Raw genomic sequence first — 18,814 nt, 5'->3', positions numbered from 1 at the left:
GAAACGCCTTTTACTGTAAGTTTTTTAAAATTAAGAAAATTTGTCAAATTTTGAAAAATGAGAATTTTAACAAGCTGTGAACTGTTAAAATGTAGTACATTTTGAGATATGAATCGAGTTTTGTCAAAAAATTGTGAAAATGAATGAAAAGTATGAGGAAATTCCCAATTTTTTAAAATTTAGCAGATTTTTTACATTCCCAGACAAATCATTTTAATTTGTTCGATGATAATGAAAATGGTCATGTCGTGTTTATTTAAATTTTCCTGTGTTTATTGAAAGTTCAGATAGCGACTGCAGGTTTCCAGTGATTATTAAAGTACTTTTCAGTTCTGAGCCTCAGTTTTAAGCTTTCAGTTTTAAGCTTTTATTTAAGCTCTTGTAGAGATTTTTATCATGTTGCGTTTTCTTGTTACACTGCCTCAAAAAGTGCTAAAAATGCGGTTTTTTGGAAACTTTAATCTCGTTTTGTATGAGAATGACCGAATAAAAAAATTTTTTCTGGTACATTCTTATTCAGTGACACCTAAACTTTAAATAAACACAGAAAATTTTAAATAAACACGACTTGCCAATTTTTTTGTAACCCAGTGCAATCATTAATATACCTAACTACAAATCATTATTATAAAACCATTATTGGTTTTACATAATTAAATAAATATAATTAATGATTAATAATTAACTACTTACATTAATTTATAAATTTATTTATTTTCTTATTTCACCTTTGAAATGTTGCAAAATTTCATTTTTCTATATTATATTTAAATGTTAAAACATTTTTATTCACCTAAATTTTATTTACTCGAATATTTACATGATTTAAAGAATTTTTAACCTAATTCCCATATGACATTTTTCAAATTTCCCAACTATTTTTTAACACATAATGCAAGTCTCAGAAATTTTATTTTTGTCTTAAAATATTACAGAGATGGGAAAAATATTTTAAAATTTCATTGCTATTTTAGGAAAAATGATATTTCTGGGACTTGGATTAAAATATTAAAAAATAATTCGTAAATTTTGAAAATTACAACAAACGAAATTTCGGATAAATGAATTTTTTGTTAAATGGTTTTGGCATAATATTTTTCTCGTAAAGATTATCCACAGTACCCTAGCTGAGTTAATATTGCTAAATTATATAGGTTAGAGAACATTTGCAAAAGTAAATGCATTTCATAAATTTGATTTAACTGCTGAGAATGAATGTAAAGACTCAAATAAAGGCATCTGAAAAAAATTTTTTTGGTAAATTAAATAGAAGAAACTTATTTATGAATATGTATATACTTACTTTATTTTTTGCAAACAACTCTTCTTTTCTTCTGTTAAATTTCTAGACTCTAAATAAATTGTTTCTATTGACGAATGAAAATCAGAAGCATCAGATGCATTTGCGTTGAATGCAGAATGTTCTAACAGATCATGTAAGATTGATCCATTTGAATTTTTCTCAAACTTTTCTATCAGCAAGTTGTTTAAGAATTTGATTTTAATAGCAATGAATCTGTTACATAAAATAAAAAAATTATTTATTTCTTAAATAACATATGTTTCTAAAAAACTTGTAAATTATTTTCAGTTGCTTTGTGATTTTAAAATACCATAAATATACGTACTTGATATTTGAGTGTATATTCAAATCTATAACTGTTGGAAAGTAGAACACCGAAAAATGTATTCCATACAATTGCCATTGTTTATACATACAAATTTCTGTCATGAAGCCTAAACATGAAAAAGCAAATATCCATCCTAGTAGACTTTTAAAAGTTGTACTATAATTTTCCTTGGAGCCAAAATTTCTAGTCGCATCAATCAGTTCCATCATACTTTTATAAAGATCATTCAACTTCTATTAATTTGAAAGGCACAAATTACAATTCTTGTAGGAACTTTTAACATATGCTTGAATTTCGTCTTAAAATTATTATCACGTACCTTAAAATTAAACCAACCGTTTATGTGAGCAGCAAATATTACTATTGTGTCAATCACAAATACTCCTTCGAAAACATATGCAAATGAGCTTATCGAGAGATTATCAGACTGTAATCCGTGAAAAACGTCACAAATCATCAAACAAAGAATACCTGTAGTAAGAATAAAATTAATAATAAAAATTAATAATAAAAATTAATAATAAAAATTAATAATAATAATTATTCAATCAAATAATTACAAAATCAATAAAGAATGAACATAAGTTGTTTTTTGTTAGTCATTAATAAATTATTATTATTTAGTGGAGCCATTTGCAGATAATTTTGCAGAACATACCTAAAAATATTATTACCGGAATGGAACGGAATTTATTATATTTCGTACCGCCTAAGGGGTATCCACTGAAGCCAAAGATTGACAGCCAGTTTATGAAAATCAGAGGATAAATACTTTCACGAACGTTATTCGGAACCCACTTTACAAGTTTCAATAGGGGCGCATGATTATTCCCCAAATGTCATTTTTCCGAAATGTCATTTTACCGAACTGCACTTTTGCGAATAGTCAATTTTGCGAAAAGCCAATTTTGCGAAATGTCACTTTTGCGAATTGTTATTTTTTCGAAAAGCTATTTTTGCGAATTGTCATTTTTGCGAATCGCAATTTTTACGAATTGTCAATTTTTTCAAAAAGTTATTTTTGCGAATCGACATTTTTACGAATTGTCAATTTTCCGAAAAGTCATTTTTGCGAATTGTCATTTTTACGAAAAGACATTTTTGTGAAATGTCATTTTTGCGAAAAGAGATTTTTCTGAAATGTCATTTTTACGATTAGTCAATTTTTCGAAAAGTCATTTTTGCGAATTGTCATTTTTGAGAAATGTCATTTTTGCGAATTGTCACTTTTGCGATTTGTCAATTTTTCGAAAACTCATTTTTTCGAATTGTCATTTTTACGAAAAGACATTTTTGTGAAATGTCATTTTTGCGAAAAGCCATTTTTGCGAATAGTCATTTTTACGAATTGCCATTTTTGCGAATTGTCAATTTTCCGAAAAGTCATTTTTGCGAATAGCCATTTTTACGAATTGTCAAATTTCCGAAAAGTCATTTTTGCGAATAGCCATTTTTACGAATTGTCAAATTTCCGAAAAGTCATTTTTGCGAATTGTCATTTTTGCGAAAAATACAATAGAAACTTGTAGGTATCTATAAATTCACTATTGTATTTTTCGCAAAAATGACAATTCGTAAAAATATCGATTCGCAAAAATGACAATTCGCAAAAATAGCTTTTCGCAAAAATAACAATTCGTAAAAATGGCAATTCGTAAAAATGGCGATTCGCAAAAGTAACAATTCACAAAAGTGACAATTCGCAAAAATGGCAATTCGTAAAAATGACTTTTCGCAAAAATGACATTTCACAAAAATGTCTTTTCGTAAAAATGACAATTCGCAAAAATGAGTTTTCGAAAAATTGACAAATCGTAAAAATGGCGATTCGCAAAAATGACAATTCGCAAAAATGAGTTTTCGAAAAATTGACAAATCGTAAAAATGGCGATTCGCAAAAATGACTTTTCGGAAAATTGACAATTCGTAAAAATTGCGATTCGCAAAAATGACAATTCGCAAAAGTGACATTTCGCAAAATTGGCTTTTCGCAAAAATGACTATTCGCAAAAGTGCAGTTCGGTAAAATGACATTTCGGAAAAATGACATTTGGGGAATAATCATGCGTCCCGTTTCAATAATCTCTCCATTGCTCTTCTTTTTTGTTCGAGTACAACAGTGACAATGTAGTAAATAATTATGAAACCTCACTTACTATCTTTAGAATATATTTTGCAAATTATATGCTTGCGTTCTCTTCATGCTATACACATATAATTGCAGCAATTATATGGCAACAACTGAATTATTTAGATTGATTTCTATCAACATTTGCATGTTTATTGCGAATCCTCTCTGTCAACTTCTGTTTAAAATCAGCCAGATCTATGACTTTCTGATATCTGATATATTCTGATATGTTATTTATAGAAAAAATAGAATTTTTTCTCTTATAAGGAACTCAACTTTTCTTAAAATCAACATCGCTTTTTACCCAAATAAACTATTTAGTTTTAGAGCTGACGATTTTCAATTGCTGATAAGTATTTTAAACACTTTGTTGTATGAAACAAATGTTTCATTGAAATGAGGAAATTTTTTAAAAATAATTAAATTTTCAAGAAGATTTTTTAAATTTATAATCATAATAATTGGTATTTTGTTGAGATATTTTTGTAAATTTTGAACATAATTGAATTTTTTATCAATCATTTGTAACTTCTTCAAAATTCAAATTTTGTAGTGTTTTTAACTAAAATTCATTTATAAATTAATTATTTTTAATAATTAACTTTTCTGTCATCAACATTAGAGGGGAAGTTAACCTCAAATCACGTTCGTTACTTAAGTTTAATATTTTCCCCATTTGGTTCTATTGAAGAACTCTCCGCCTTTAGAAAGGGGGAGTTTGAATTTTATTTTAATTGGTCTAAAACATCCATTTTTTCTTTTGGGGGTTGGAATTATATGTTTTATTTCTTAACTAATAATTTTTTCTCCATTTTGTTTAGCTCAACCAATGAATAAAAATATAGGAGGAGTTTGATTTTTTTATTGGCTAATAGCAGTTTTTTTCGTGAGGGGTTGAGACTTATATTTTTTAAAGTTTGATATTTTCTCTATTTTGTTCTATTGAACACACGAATAAAAACTAGCTTTTATTAAGAGGGAGGAGTTTAAATTTTAATTTAATTGGTCTTAAACATCCATCTTATCTTTGGGGGGTTGGGACTAAATTTTATCTTTATTAAATATAAATATTTTCTCCATTTTGTTCTATTGAAGCCACAAATAAGAAATACTTTTCTTTAAGAAGGAGGAGTTTTAATTTTATTTTAATTGGTCTAAAACATCCATTTTGGGGGGGGGGGTTGGAATTATGTTTTATTTCTTAAATAATAATTTTTTCTCCATTTTGTTTAACTGAACCAATGAATAAAAATGTAGAAGGAGTTTGATTTGAATAAATGAGAGGTTGTTTTCTGACTTTAATTTCTTAACTAAAAATAAAAAAAAATTGGACAAGTGCGAGTTGTACTCGCACTGCAATGGCGGGTTCCGCACACAAATATTAAAACAATACTTGTAACATTGATCGGTAATTGGTAGAATTAAAATAAACAATTATAAAAATATATTAAAATCATTTGATAAAAAAAAATAACTAAAAAAAGTTAAAGTATTGTATATCTAATATTGTAAACAATAATAAGCAGAGGAACTATAATAAATTTTGAAAATTTTGTTCCTCTGCTTATTATTGTTTACAATATTAGATATATACAATACTTTAATTTTTTTTAGTTATTTTTTTTTATCAAATGATTTTAATATATTTTTATAATTGTTTATTTTAATTCTACCAATTACCGATCAATGTTACAAGTATTGTTTTAATATTTGTGTGCGGAACCCGCCATTGCAGTGCGAGTACAACTCGCACTTGTCCAATTTTTTTATTTTAAATTTTTATTTAAAAGTGCAAACAAACTTACTTACTATGTACCAAAGCGTTTAATTTTTTATTTTCAAACGCCGGTTTTTCATCTTTTCCTTTTCCCTTCATTGTGTAGAGCTTTCCCACATTATAAGTCATTAAATGATTCATAATATTAGTGACGGTCATTCTCGTTGAAAAAGATTTTCCTAAATAAACTGCAGCACCTGACTGAAATGGATAACAATAAATTACTATGTAAAAATGAGTTTCATGAAACTTTGATTGTTACCTATCAACTGTTCATTTTTCAAATTTTTTTAAAATTGTGATTTAAAAGAATTTGATGTAGTTTTTCCCCCGTTTTCATGATTACCACATAAAATTTTAAGTTTCTTTTCTTAACCTCTGATGATGTGAATCACATGTAAAATTAAATTTGAAGTTTTAATAATTTTTATTTTAAAGAATTAAGCAATTTAAAGTTCTTGAAAATAAAAAAATTCGTTGAAGAATTAAAAGGTTTCAAGGGTTCTGGAGGTCACTAAACATCAAAATAAAAAAAATTTCCCATTATTTACAAAAAAATTCCATATTTTCGGTACTTTTGAAAATTTTCTTTTATTTTTCCCTTATTTCTATAACTAATTTTTTCTGACTTTCCTGATTTTATAAAAAAATTAATTTTTATAAATAACTAAAAACGCTTACGAGTTTGTTGAAAAATGCTGGAACAGCTAATTTAATTTCAACGTTATCCAATTCCAAAGTACTGGTCACAGGAAATATTTCCAAATCTTTATCTGGTGAAGAAAATGTTGCCGTTACTTCATTGACAGGGGTATTACCACTTGCGTTTCGAGCATCAATTTTCATTTCCACGACATTTAGTTTTCGCAAAACAACACGTCGTGTGGGCTTCATGGGGGCTTTTTCCACACGGGTAACTTCATTTCTTAACAGAAAAAACAATTTTCATGAGAAAACTTATCAGCGAAACAGCAAAATTTTTTTTGATAAGGTGAATCATTTGACCAATTGTAGTTCTCAGTGTCATCATGTGCCTCTAGTAAAAGAGCTAAAACTTCATTTTTATGCAGATGAAATGGGTAATGACTTTCAGTCATCTGAAAGCGCGACTGCTGACGGATTAATTATGGCACTTCTAGAATAAAAATAATGCAAGTGAGATAACCTGCAAGCCTTTCCCCTATATATAGAAATTTTAATTTAAAAATATGTTTTATCAAGTTTTTCAAAAGAAAAAATTATAACAAATGAAAATAAATTTGATGTAACTTACTTTAGTTATTCAATATTTTATTTTATTATTTAATTTATTAGTTGATATAACAAGTAATATTATATGTCTACAAATAAAGAAAACGTATATATGGACTTAATATAATCAGCTTTTTTTAAATATTTTTTTATTAAAATATTAATAAATTAATAGTTTAGTTAGTGATGTTTTAAAAAAAGAATCCGGGAAAATTTAATTTTTCACCTGGGAGATCCAGGAATTTGAAAATCATAATTCGATAGACACTTTGTGCTAATAGTGAAACTTTGATTTTCAATCTTTTATGCATTAAGTCAGGGTGTCTAGCGAACCAGGAAAACCCCGGCAATTTTTTTTAAATTCGTGAATTTTTTTTATTAAGTACTTTATTTTGTTGTTGGAAAATATAGTTACATTTTTTAACGCTTAATTTAATTTTTCTTTAATTTCGAGTTATATATTGATTCTCTTCGTATATTAGAAAAAGGCACAAATTTTACAAGAAAAAATTGATAATTTGAATAATCGGATTTAAAAAAAAATTTTTAATTTTTTTTTAATAGGTTATATGAATATAAATATGTATGTATGTACATATATATATATATATATATATATATAAATATATATATAAATATATAAGCTATTAGACTAATTTTACTAGAAAAAAATTAATAATTTTTATCATCAAATACAAAAAGCAAAGATTTTATTTCTCAGATCTAAATTTAATATACCTGATATTATCAAGTCAAGTAAGACATCTGTTATTTGAAATGTTTTTATAATAATTTATACATAAAGTATAATTTTGTTCAATGTGAGTTAAAGATGATTTTCTACAGAATGAGAATTATTTATAGGTATTAACGTATAATTTTTTTTCTCAGAAAATGCAAGTCGTCAAACTTGGATTAAAAAAATTCAAAAACTTTTAAACAATCTTATTGTTTAATTTTTCATAATTAGAAATATTTTTAATTTGCTAAAAATAATTTAGTTTCAAGTAGATAATCTTTATTTGCGTGTAGAGACAAAAATAGTATTTTCTAAGATTAAGATTCAAAATTTTAAGTTAATATTCATAATTGTAATTTTTAAATAATTTTTATACGAAAATTTGAATTATTTAGAAAAAATGTTAAATTTAGGAAAATTCGACATTTTTGTAAATTCTATGAAATTGGAGTTGGAAGGGGAGATGAAGTTGAGGAAGAAAAAGTCCCAGCACCTTTTTCAAAGGAAAACTCAGTAAAAATGGGACGGACCCAAAGTTCACCAATTAGACCCTTTTCTTAATGCATTTTTTCTCCATATTGTTTTTCTTAAAACAATCCTAAAATAGCCAACCTCTTTTTCCCTTTCTACAATATTTCCATCCCCAAATTTTCCTCCCTTAAGAAAATTGGTAGTGGTATAATTGATATAAATATACATGTTCTTTGACAAAAGCTCAGTTATCTTTTAAATTTCTTCAAGTTCTCAGAAATTCTTCTAAAGAACAAAAAGTCTCAAGTCTCATTTATTTTCAAATTTTCAAGGTTCCCACTTTAAAATATTTAAATTTCAATTGCTATAATTATTAGTAAATCACAACTCACAAGTTTTAAATTCAAGTTCCTGATTTTTACTGAACTTCAGCCCAGTTTCCAATTCCAGTTTCAACTTTCAAACTGTAAATTCAACTATCAGTTTTTATAGAAGTAAATAAAAATTTATATTTTCCTATATCTTCCTTATTATCAATTTTCCCAATTCCGGAAAGGTTTTATACGTCTTCAGCGAATGTATGGAATTTATTCCACTTATTTTTTATTAATCCTTATTTATTGAATTAAGAAAAGAAAGAGAAAAGAAAGTGTTCCCAAGCTATTGGATGTAAAAATTCAGGCTTAAAACAAATTATTTTAATTAAATTTAAATATTTAATTAAATAAAATTAGTATTGTTATATTCATCTTTTTGGACCACGTTTAGCACTATTTTTGAACAGTTTTAAAAACTAATATAAAACTCATGCAGCTAATACAGATAAAACTATTTTGCTTTTTATTAATCTTTAATACATATGTTAAAAGCTATATATAATATATAAAGTATACATTATATTTAAAAAGTATATTGTTTTCTGATTATGCAGTAGTGTCACAATTTTATCTTAACGACCATCTTCGAAGAACAATTGGTGAGAAAACATAAGGTTGTATTTTTAATAAATTCACTGGAGATTTCTGGTATTCCTTTAATACATCTTGAGTGCAATAAAGAAAGACTCGATAATTTTTATTATCAGTAGAGCGAAAGAGGGAATAAGCATCGATGATGCATTCATCATTCTCTCCATTTGGTATAAGAACGCAATGTTCTTTTAATCCTTTGGTACAATTACTGGCTCCAAATGTCACATGGAATATAAATTCAGATTGGATTTTTATTAAATGTTTGATACTACGAATGTTGGTAATGAGAGGTTCATAAGACTTTTCATAATATTTTTTGTATTTTTCTGCTTCCTTCTCCAGCAGTCCTTTAAGTAATGGATTATTTATATCAACTTTCATTGGAATTTCCATCATGATAACTGAAATCATCAGAAAAAATGTATTTTCTAATTTGATTGGTTTACAAAAATGTAAAAAAAATTCCAATCCAAAATTGCTAAGGAAAATTACTATTTTATAGTATAATTATAATTATGCCACATATTTAATATGTGGCATATTCCCACGTCGTCAAGTGATCCGGGTCCAAATTTGAAATGTTTGGGATTAGGTTCAAAGCTTGCACAAACAGTAGTCCTATTAGATACAATTAAAAATACCAAATATTACTAATTTATTTGAACAAACTGAAGGGGGTTAAAGTTTAAACTTTTTGTCTTAGATGGAATATTTGAAAAATTTGTAGTTTCTTTAAAACAAGAAGGAAAAGATGTTTTCTATTATGGAATTTTTAGCTGTTATTATGCACTTTCTAATGATATAACATATAAACAATTAAAAAAAAAAAAATTTTCATATTTTTATTAAATGAACATTTTTTATTTTTTCAAACATAATTAATAATTACTTGTTTATAAAAATTCATATATTTTTAAACAACAGAATTGAAATATTTCGAAAACCTAATTTTTCAAAATTTCAAATAAAACCTTTCCGAGACTTTAATGTAAAAAAAAATTCGAAATTTTAATGTTTTTAACTAAGAAAAATTTTAATTGTAACTTTTTCCAAATTAAAATATTTTAGATGTAATTTGGACCCTTTTAATATATGAATATAAAGTACCTAAACAAAAATTATTTTTCCTATGTAATAAATTATTTTCGTATTTTTTATTGTTACCTGGAAATTTAGATAATTCTGCTTCCGCTAATTTATACATAGTTTCTTTCATCTAAAAAAATTTCTTAATTATTAAAAACCTAAATTTATTTTTCTTTAATGTTGTACATATTAATAAAGAAACAACAAGAATGCGCTATTCTAATTTCTAATTTTCTAATGCGCATATAACATAAAATAATGCGATATGTGTACATTTTTAATGAAAGCTTGACCATACATTAAAAACAGAATACATAAAAGTTACTTTAAAATACTTGAAATCAAATATAATAATTATTGTAATGAAACGGATATATTCAAATCCATTTAATTTTTGAAATAAATAATATGCGATTTTATTCACTATTTGGAACAATTATAAATAATTAATTGTTGATTTTTATTATTGTAACTTTTTTTTGTTTTTTATTTAAAAACTAGACATAAGATCATAGTTTTTATAAAAGATTAATTATTTCAATAAAAACTGTTAATGAAAAAAAGTTTTTAAAAATCGTAAAACTGTTCATATGAAAAACTTACATGTTTATTGGTAGGTAGAAAAATACAGTTTTTGATGGAAATTAAAAGACAAATTAGTTGAAAAGTAACTTTTGACATGATTGAACAACTATTATTTCTTTTGTTTGAAGTAAAACGAAGAAAAAATATATGATATTGATTTTTTTCTGTCTTATAAGGTTGTTAGGCAAAACAAATGATATTTATATGTGTATTTCTATTTATGATTCTTCAATTCTATAATATTCTCTAAGAAAAAATAATTTACAAAAGGGTGTATAAGTAATAATTAATAAGAAAAGAAATCCACTATCTTCAAATAAATTATCTAAATTACTTCATTAACTTAATTTTGAGTTAAAATTATAATTCTCTAAATAAGACAGAACTCACATTTTTTAAAAAACATTGAAATCTTTATTTATTTAATAAATTTATAAGATGTAATTAAATAATGAAAACATTATGATTGAGATAATTACTTAAAAAAGTAAAAAATTACACTTAAATTTTAATTGAGTACTTGTTTTACACTTATAAATAGTTAAAAGCAAACTCACAGTTGTGGGGCTCAAAGAAAAAGTGGTATAAAATAACAGTGCGAGCAAAAGTGAGTTAACTTTTCTGACGGGTAAGAATGGGCCAGATGAATGCTGCGAGGAAAAACAGAATTTCTTTCGAGCGCGAGCAAAAGCGGGCTAAATGGCTATCCCATTTTTGCTCTTAGTCAAAAGTTGATCCGCTTTTGCTCGCACCGTGAAGTCTATAGTAATGTCGAGATACGAGCCGTCGCTACATTTTGACAATTTGACGTTTGATTCCATTTCGTTTATTTTACTTTTATTTAATTGTTTCAATGTGTGAATAATAAAATAAGAATAAATAATAAAAATAATAATAATAATGTGTGAATATTGATAGAATATTCCTTTAAAGTGAACAGAATATTTCTTCCAAAACTTATTTTTAATATTTTGTTGTTGTTGAAAAATTTGTTAGTTACATTAAAAATATGATCATGTTATTTATTTATTTATATGTAGATAAATAATTTCCTAATATTTTTCAAGTTTTTAACATGCTAATTTTTACTGGAAAACTTTTTCATTTTTCTCGAAAATTTTTCTCGAAAAATTATTTTCAAAAGGTTGTTAAATAACAAATTTTAATAATTGAAATTAACAAAAAATTTCAAGTCAAAATTCCTAAACATTATAACTCTATTTCTTCCAAAGTTCAATTATTAAAATTTTTTTAATAAAAGTTTAGTTTCATAAGTCAATTTCAATTATTGTAATAAAATTTTTTAGAAATTCAATTATGTTTAAAAAATCTCGCATTAAAAATTCCTTAAAATGTAATTACTGACCTAAATTTGTGAAAAAAAGTAAGTATTTCAAATATACAAAAATTTGTATTTCAAATTTCCTACATTTATATTATTTACAAACTTTTTAACAAAAATTATATTTCAAATTAATTATTTTCAAAAAATTATAGTATGAAATTTAAGGCAAATTTTTAGCAATTAAAATTTACAAATATTCGTAGTTTAATTTTTCTAAAATTCAATTTTTATTAAATATACATTAGAATTTAGATTGAAATTTTAAATAATTAAATTTTAATGTGCCTGAAGTTGCCATCGATGCTCAGCATCGAAATTTTTTTTTCATCAGACCATCAATTTTTTCGCATTTTCGTACTCAAGTAGGTACCCAATAAATACCTAATAAGTTTCGTCCTATTATCGATAGGGGAAAGTTGTCAAATCAACCCCTAAATTTAAAAAAATAAAAAAAATAGGAAAAAATTGTTATTTAAAAACTAATAACGAGACCATAAATTTTATTGCATAAAATGCATTCACTCGATGCCCAATGAATACAAAAAAATTTTGACTTGCAAGTCGATAGGGAAAAGTTGTCATTTTCAACCCTTAATATTTAAAAAATCGAAATCCTTTGACCAGCGATTTTTTTTTGTTTATTGTTTCTACATACTCCACTAATAATGAAAAATAATTTCAGAAAAATCGCCGCCCGGAAAACTTGATTTTTCTGCCCGTAAAAATTAAAAAATTGAAAAAAAAATAGAAAAAAATTTGTGAAAATTACAATTATCTGTTGACCAGGGATTTTCTTTTTGTTTATTGCTTCTACATACTCCACTAATAAGTAAAAATAATTTCAGAAAAATTGCCGCCCGGAAAACTTGATTTTTCTGCCCGTAAAAATTAAAAAATTGAAAAAAAATTAGAAAAAAATTTGTGAAAATTACAATTATCTGTTGACCAGGGATTTTCTTTTTGTTTATTGCTTCTACATACTCTACTAATAAGTAAAAATAATTTCAGAAAAATTGCCGCCCGGAAAACTTGATTTTTCTGCCCGTAAAAATTAAAAAATTGAAAAAAAATTAGAAAAAAATTTGTGAAAATTACAATTATCTTTTGACCAGGGATTTTCTTTTTGTTTATTGCTTCTACATACTCCACTAATAAGTAAAAATAATTTCAGAAAAATCTATTTTTCAATTATTATTGCTTACAACAATTTAAAAAAATTATTATATGTTTTATTAATTGCCTAGTGGTCTTCTTGGATTATCTTGAACTGATTTAAATCATGTGCAGTAACGGAATAAGAAATAAAAGTCCATTTTAAAAAATTGTATTAATTTGTTAACTTTCATTAAACTAAAAAATTATAAACAATTAAAATCTCAAAAATCAGTCTCAAGGGATGTCATAAGAATTTATTCCCCTTTAATTTAAATACAAGAACACTCAAATCGTTTAAAAATTGTAGGCTGAAGACATTTTTGAAAAGTAAATTGTAAAAAAATCCCACTGTGTGTAGGACCAAAATGTCATTTGGTAGTCCCTATTCGATTTTCGTTCGTTGTGCTAAACGTGGAAAGCAACGTAGCGAGTCTTTAAATCTCAAGGTAAGCCGAAAATTGCCGAACGCACCAGAGCTAGGACCCAACAGGCAAACACTCAAGTTCGCGGAGAGAACAGGCGACGTTGAGAGTTTGTGTTGGAGAATTACTTCGGGTGTATTCGGGTAATCTCGTCTTCCCGTAGGATTTAAAGTATCGCTGCATTGGCCGAGCACTGAACGAATGCCAAAAGAAGACACGATAAATAAAAATCTCCCCTTGAATTGCACAATCCGGACAAATGGCAACTGTGATTTTAACAATTTTTTTTCTTATTTTTTTGAGTTTTACTAATATTTACGGGCAAAAAGTAAAACTTTCCGGAAGGCAATTTTTTTAAAATTATGTACACATATTAGAGGAATATGTAGAAGTAATAACAAAGAAGAAAAAATCCCTGGTCAAAAAACAACTGTAATTTTTACATTTTTTTTTTAATTTTTTAATTTTTTCATTTTTACGGGCAAAAAATCAAAGTTTCCGGTCGACGAATTTTTTGAAATTTTGTTGATACATTAGGGAAATATGTAGAAGTAAGAAACAAGAAGAAAATCTCTCGTCAAAAGAAATTTGTAATTTTCACCATTTTTTTACCTATTTTTTCTTAATTTTTTTGTTTTTACGGGCAAAAAAGTCAAAGTTTCCGGGCGACAATTTTTTTGAAATTGTGTAGATACATTAGGGGAATGTGTAGAAGTAAGAAGAAGAAGAAAATCTCTGGTCAAAAGACATCTGTAATTTTTACAATTTTTTTCTTATTTTTTTTTGTTTTTATGGTCAAAAAAATCAAGTATTCCGGTCGGCGATTTTTCTGAAATAATTTTTATTTATCATTGGAGTATGTAGAAGCAAAAAACAAAAAGAAAATCCCTGGTCAAAAGATAATTGTAATTTTCACAAATTTTTTTCTAATTTTTTTCAATTTTTTAATTTTTACGGACAGAAAAATCAAGTTTTCCGGGCGGCAATTTCTCTGAAATTGTTTTTACTTATTAGTGGAGTATGTAGAAGCAATAAACAAAAAAAATCCCTGGTCGAAAGATAACTGTAATTTTAACAAATTTTTTTCTAATTTTTTTCAATTTTTTAATTTTTACGGACAGAAAAATCAAGTTTTCCGGGCGGCAATTTCTCTGAAATTGTTTTTACTTATTAGTGGAGTATGTAGAAGCAATAAACAAAAAGAAAATCCCTGGTCAAAAGATAATTGTAATTTTAACAAATTTTTTTCTAATTTTTTTCAATTTTTTAATTTTTACGGACAGAAAAATCAAGTTTTCCGGGCGGCAATTTCTCTAAAATTGTTTTTACTTATTAGTGGAGTATGTAGAAGCAATAAACAAAAAAAAATCCCTGGTCGAAAGATAACTGTAATTTTAACAAATTTTTTTCTAATTTTTTCTTCAATTTTTCGGGCAGAAAAATCAAGTTTTCCGGGCGGCGATTTTTCTGAAATTATTTTTGCTTATTAGTGGAGTATGTAGAAGCAATAAACAAAAAGAAAATCCCTGGTCAAAAGATAATTGTAATTTTAACAAATTTTTTTCTAATTTTTTTCAATTTTTTAATTTTTACGGACAGAAAAATCAAGTTTTCCGGGCGGCAATTTCTCTAAAATTATTTTTGCTTATTAGTGGAGTATGTAGAAGCAATAAACAAAAAGAAAATCCCTGGTCAAAAGATAATTGTAATTTTAACAAATTTTTTTCTAATTTTTTTTTAAATTTTTTAATTTTTACGGGCAGAAAAATCAAGTTTTCCGGGCGGCGATTTTTCTGAAATTATTTTTACTTATTAGTGGAGTATGTAGAAGCAATAAACAAAAAGAAAATCCCTGGTCAAAAGATAATTGTAATTTCCACAAATTTTTTTGTAATTTTTTTTCAATTTTTTAATTTTTACGCGCAGAAAAATCAAGTTTTCCGGGCGGCGATTTTTCTGAAATTATTTTTACTTATTAGTGGAGTATGTAGAAGCAATAAACAAAAAAAAAATCCCTGGTCAAAGGATAATTGTAATTTTCACAAATTTTTTTCTAACTTTTTTTTCAATTTTTTAATTTTTACGGGCAAAAAAGTCAAGTTTTCCGGGCGGCGATTTTTCTGAAATTATTTTTACTTATTAGTGGAGTATGTAGAAACAATAAACAAAAAGAAAATCGCTGGTCAAAGGATAACTGCAATTTTAATAAAGTTTTTTGTAATTTTTTTTCGATTTTTTAAATATTAAGGGTTGAAAATGACAACTTTCCCCTATCGACTTGCGGGTCAAAATTTTTTTGTATTGATTGGGCATCGAGTGAATGAATTTTATGCAATAAAATTTATGGTCTCGTTATTAGTTTTTAAATAACAATTTTTTCCTATTTTTTTTTATTTTTTTAAATTTAGGGGTTGATTTAACAACTTTCCCCTATCGATAATAGGACGAAACTTATTAGGTATTTATTGGGTACCTACTTGAGTAGGAAAATGCAAAAAAATTGATGGTCTGCTGAAAAAAAATTTTCGATTCTTGTCTGATTGTAAAGTAATTGAATTTAAATTTAAATACCTAAAACTTGAAATAATTATATTATTTTAAAATTAAAATTTTAAAAAATTGAATTTGTTAATTAATTTTGAAATAATATCATTATAAGTATTAAAGTGGTAATAATATAAAATATATGGGAAGAGTGAAACAGGCAAAAATGAATCTTAAAATGAGTGCGGGCAAAAACGGAATATATCTGTATCCCTTTCTTGCGCGCAGTGAAATCTTATCCCGCTTTTGCTCGCAGCCAAAAGTAATTCGTTTTTCCTCGTAGCGTAACATTTGTTTCTTTCTTCCGCGCTTACGAAAACTTGACTCACTTTTGCTTGCACTGTTATTTTATACCACTTTTACTTTGAGCCCCTCAGTTGTCTTTGCACTGAATTCAAACAAATATGATAATTCTCACTTTTTTGAGAATATGCGATACTCTGTAAAATGCCGCATATACATATATACATTCACTGGAGTATTCTTGTTTTATTGCTAACAAATAAAGTTTTACTTGATACATTACAACTAACTAAATCTAAATAACCTTTTATAAAAGTAAAAAGTGGATTTTTGAGCAATACCAGTTTGCAGTTTCATCTTTTATGATACAGTCTTCTTTTTACATAATATCTTTTTAATTTCTATCAATTACTGATTCAAGCAATTGGAACAATAAATTAGGATGTGATTCACTTAGAGCTTTTAAATCATTGTGTTGTATCAAAACTTTGCTACGATCAACAAAAAATGCTATACAGTAATTTTTTAAATCACTCAATTGATAGTCATCGGCGAGTTTTAAAACTTGAAACACATTATTTAATTTTTCTAAATTATTCTGTAAAAATTCTAAGTAAACTGTTTTCAAAGAATCGATTTGATAATAGTCAGCAACTTTAAAACATTCAATTGTTAGACTATTAAAGTTTTCAACTTTACCACTGTAAATATACTTTAAAATGTTTAAAAATGTTTCATACTCGAAATCGATTTTTACTTCGTTTGTAAGGTTTTCTTTACATTCGTGTTTAAACATTTTTGAAAATACAGGACTTGCAGCAGCCAAAATAACTTTATGAGCTCGAATTTTTTGCTCACCTAAATTAAGAGTTACGTCGCTTAAATGTTCATTGTTTATGAAAAATTTAAATCCCTCAAAATAGGGAATGTTTTCAGGAAAGTAAACTTTTGAAGAAATATCACACATTTGTTTGATTTTACAAATTATCGTAATTTTGTTTGCTTTTTTATGATTCATTAAACTTTCTAATTCTGATAATGAAATAAAATCTGAGAATTCATATTCATAATCGTCAATGTTATCGATTGAAAAATTTGCTCGTCGAGTAAGTACTTTTACAGAATCGCTGTTCATGATAGAACATTTCATATTAATTTGAGAATTTTTTTTTAAATTGTTGCTTATTTTTAGAAATGCTAAATATAATGAGACATGAAAACTTTTTTCAATCTCCAGTTTTAATATTGTCTCGCTATCGTTTGTCAGCGTAAACGTTGGTGAACAAATGGACTCTCTGAAATTTTTAATTTCCCACGTGTAGATGGTATTTATTGTGTCTTTACTCATTTTTAGTTGTGAGCTTCAGTTGGTAGTTCAAATAAAACACCTAAAACAGAAGAAAGAAAGAAAAAAGTCAACATACTTACAGTTTTATAAAACACTTATGACTTATCAATATTATACGTATCACATAAATTTGAAAACTGGCAACTATATATTAGGAACTATATTTTGCTATTGAAATTTGGGATTGTCACTTTTTTTTGGTAATTGTAACTATGTACTTATGAAAGATTTAACGTTTATAACAAAGTTCTGTGCTCCCTGTGCAATCACACAGACTAAATTCTAAAACTAAAAAATAATTTAATAAATGACAATCAAATTTAAATTTTAAACTTTATATATATTATATACTTAACCCTTTGAGTCACGCATTTTTCTTTTTACTGAATTTGCTTGAAAATCGTTATTTAGAGGTTTTTGGAGTCGCTGAATACGAATCTGGGGTCAGTTTTTAAAAATTCAAAATGGTGGATCCAATATGGCGGATAAGCATTGAAAAATCTCTTACCCACTAATGTAGTTGATCCTTATTCTAGAACAAGAATTCTTCTCTCCTATTTGAATCAATGTAGGACAAGTTAAGCACTGAATTTATAATATTAAATTTTACGTAAAGTTTCGATTTTTCAAAATTTATTCAATAAACTAGAAAAATTTTAAATTTTAAATTTTAAATTTTACTACTTTGAAGATTCAATATGACTGATTTAAATCTTGTTACAACTCTAACGAAGTGATAACTAAGTTTTGAATCGGTAATTTATTAATTACACTTAATATTTGTTAATCTTTTGCAAAGTAAAATATCTCCTTTATCTATACTATTGTTCGGCTCAGCACAAACTACGTTTCCAAATATTTGAAAAATATATATCTTCATAATTATATGTTTATGAATTGTTTACTTATAAGATAAGTCAGTGACCCTGTTTTCTTTATAGTATGAATCAAAGTTTCTAAGAAATTATTAATAATAAAATAATTAATATTGTTTCATTTCCATTTTAATATTACCAGGGTAAAAAACTTTTAATAAAATAAATTTATCAAAATTAATTAGCAATAAACGTTGAACTCATAAGAGGACATCCAAAAATAATCTTAACTTTGTAGAA

The 18,814-nt window shown here is 25.8% G+C and overlaps 3 protein-coding genes across 4 annotated transcripts; all 3 read right to left on the bottom strand.

Annotated features, from left to right (window-relative positions):
• Positions 1 to 815: 815 nt before the first annotated feature.
• Positions 816 to 6,631, bottom strand: LOC122510110. 2 transcript variants are annotated; one of them, XM_043624525.1, is made up of 6 exons: positions 6,221 to 6,631; positions 5,572 to 5,740; positions 1,951 to 2,102; positions 1,629 to 1,864; positions 1,304 to 1,516; positions 816 to 1,239 (listed from the first exon to the last, which is right to left on the bottom strand). In XM_043624525.1, the coding sequence occupies exons 1-6, from the start codon at positions 6,431 to 6,433 to the stop codon at positions 1,110 to 1,112; spliced, it is 1,113 nt and encodes a 370-aa protein (XP_043480460.1). In that variant the 5' UTR covers positions 6,434 to 6,631; the 3' UTR covers positions 816 to 1,109. The 2 variants fall into 2 exon arrangements, with proteins under 2 accessions (XP_043480460.1, XP_043480461.1); XM_043624526.1 differs by lacking the exons at positions 816 to 1,239; positions 1,304 to 1,516 and having other exon boundaries at positions 1,733 to 1,864; positions 1,968 to 2,102.
• Positions 6,632 to 8,935: 2,304 nt separating this feature from the next.
• On the bottom strand, positions 8,936 to 10,774 carry LOC122510109. Its single transcript, XM_043624523.1, has 3 exons — positions 10,661 to 10,774; positions 10,136 to 10,187; positions 8,936 to 9,372 (listed from the first exon to the last, which is right to left on the bottom strand). The coding sequence occupies exons 1-3, from the start codon at positions 10,736 to 10,738 to the stop codon at positions 8,945 to 8,947; spliced, it is 558 nt and encodes a 185-aa protein (XP_043480458.1). The 5' UTR covers positions 10,739 to 10,774; the 3' UTR covers positions 8,936 to 8,944.
• A 4,930-nt stretch (positions 10,775 to 15,704) lies between these two features.
• On the bottom strand, positions 15,705 to 18,423 carry LOC122510105 (speckle-type POZ protein B-like). Its single transcript, XM_043624519.1, has 2 exons — positions 18,208 to 18,423; positions 15,705 to 17,739 (listed from the first exon to the last, which is right to left on the bottom strand). Exon 2 carries the CDS (start codon positions 17,697 to 17,699, stop codon positions 16,746 to 16,748), a length of 954 nt encoding a protein of 317 aa, XP_043480454.1. The 5' UTR covers positions 17,700 to 17,739; positions 18,208 to 18,423; the 3' UTR covers positions 15,705 to 16,745.
• Between the last annotated feature and the right edge of the window lie 391 nt (positions 18,424 to 18,814).

This window comes from Leptopilina heterotoma, unplaced genomic scaffold (assembly GCF_015476425.1).
Source record: "Leptopilina heterotoma isolate Lh14 unplaced genomic scaffold, ASM1547642v1 Lhet_66, whole genome shotgun sequence".
Taxonomy (NCBI): domain Eukaryota; kingdom Metazoa; phylum Arthropoda; class Insecta; order Hymenoptera; family Figitidae; genus Leptopilina; species Leptopilina heterotoma.
The sequence above is the reverse complement of the archived record's forward strand: the minus strand, read 5'-3'. Positions and strand labels throughout refer to the sequence as shown.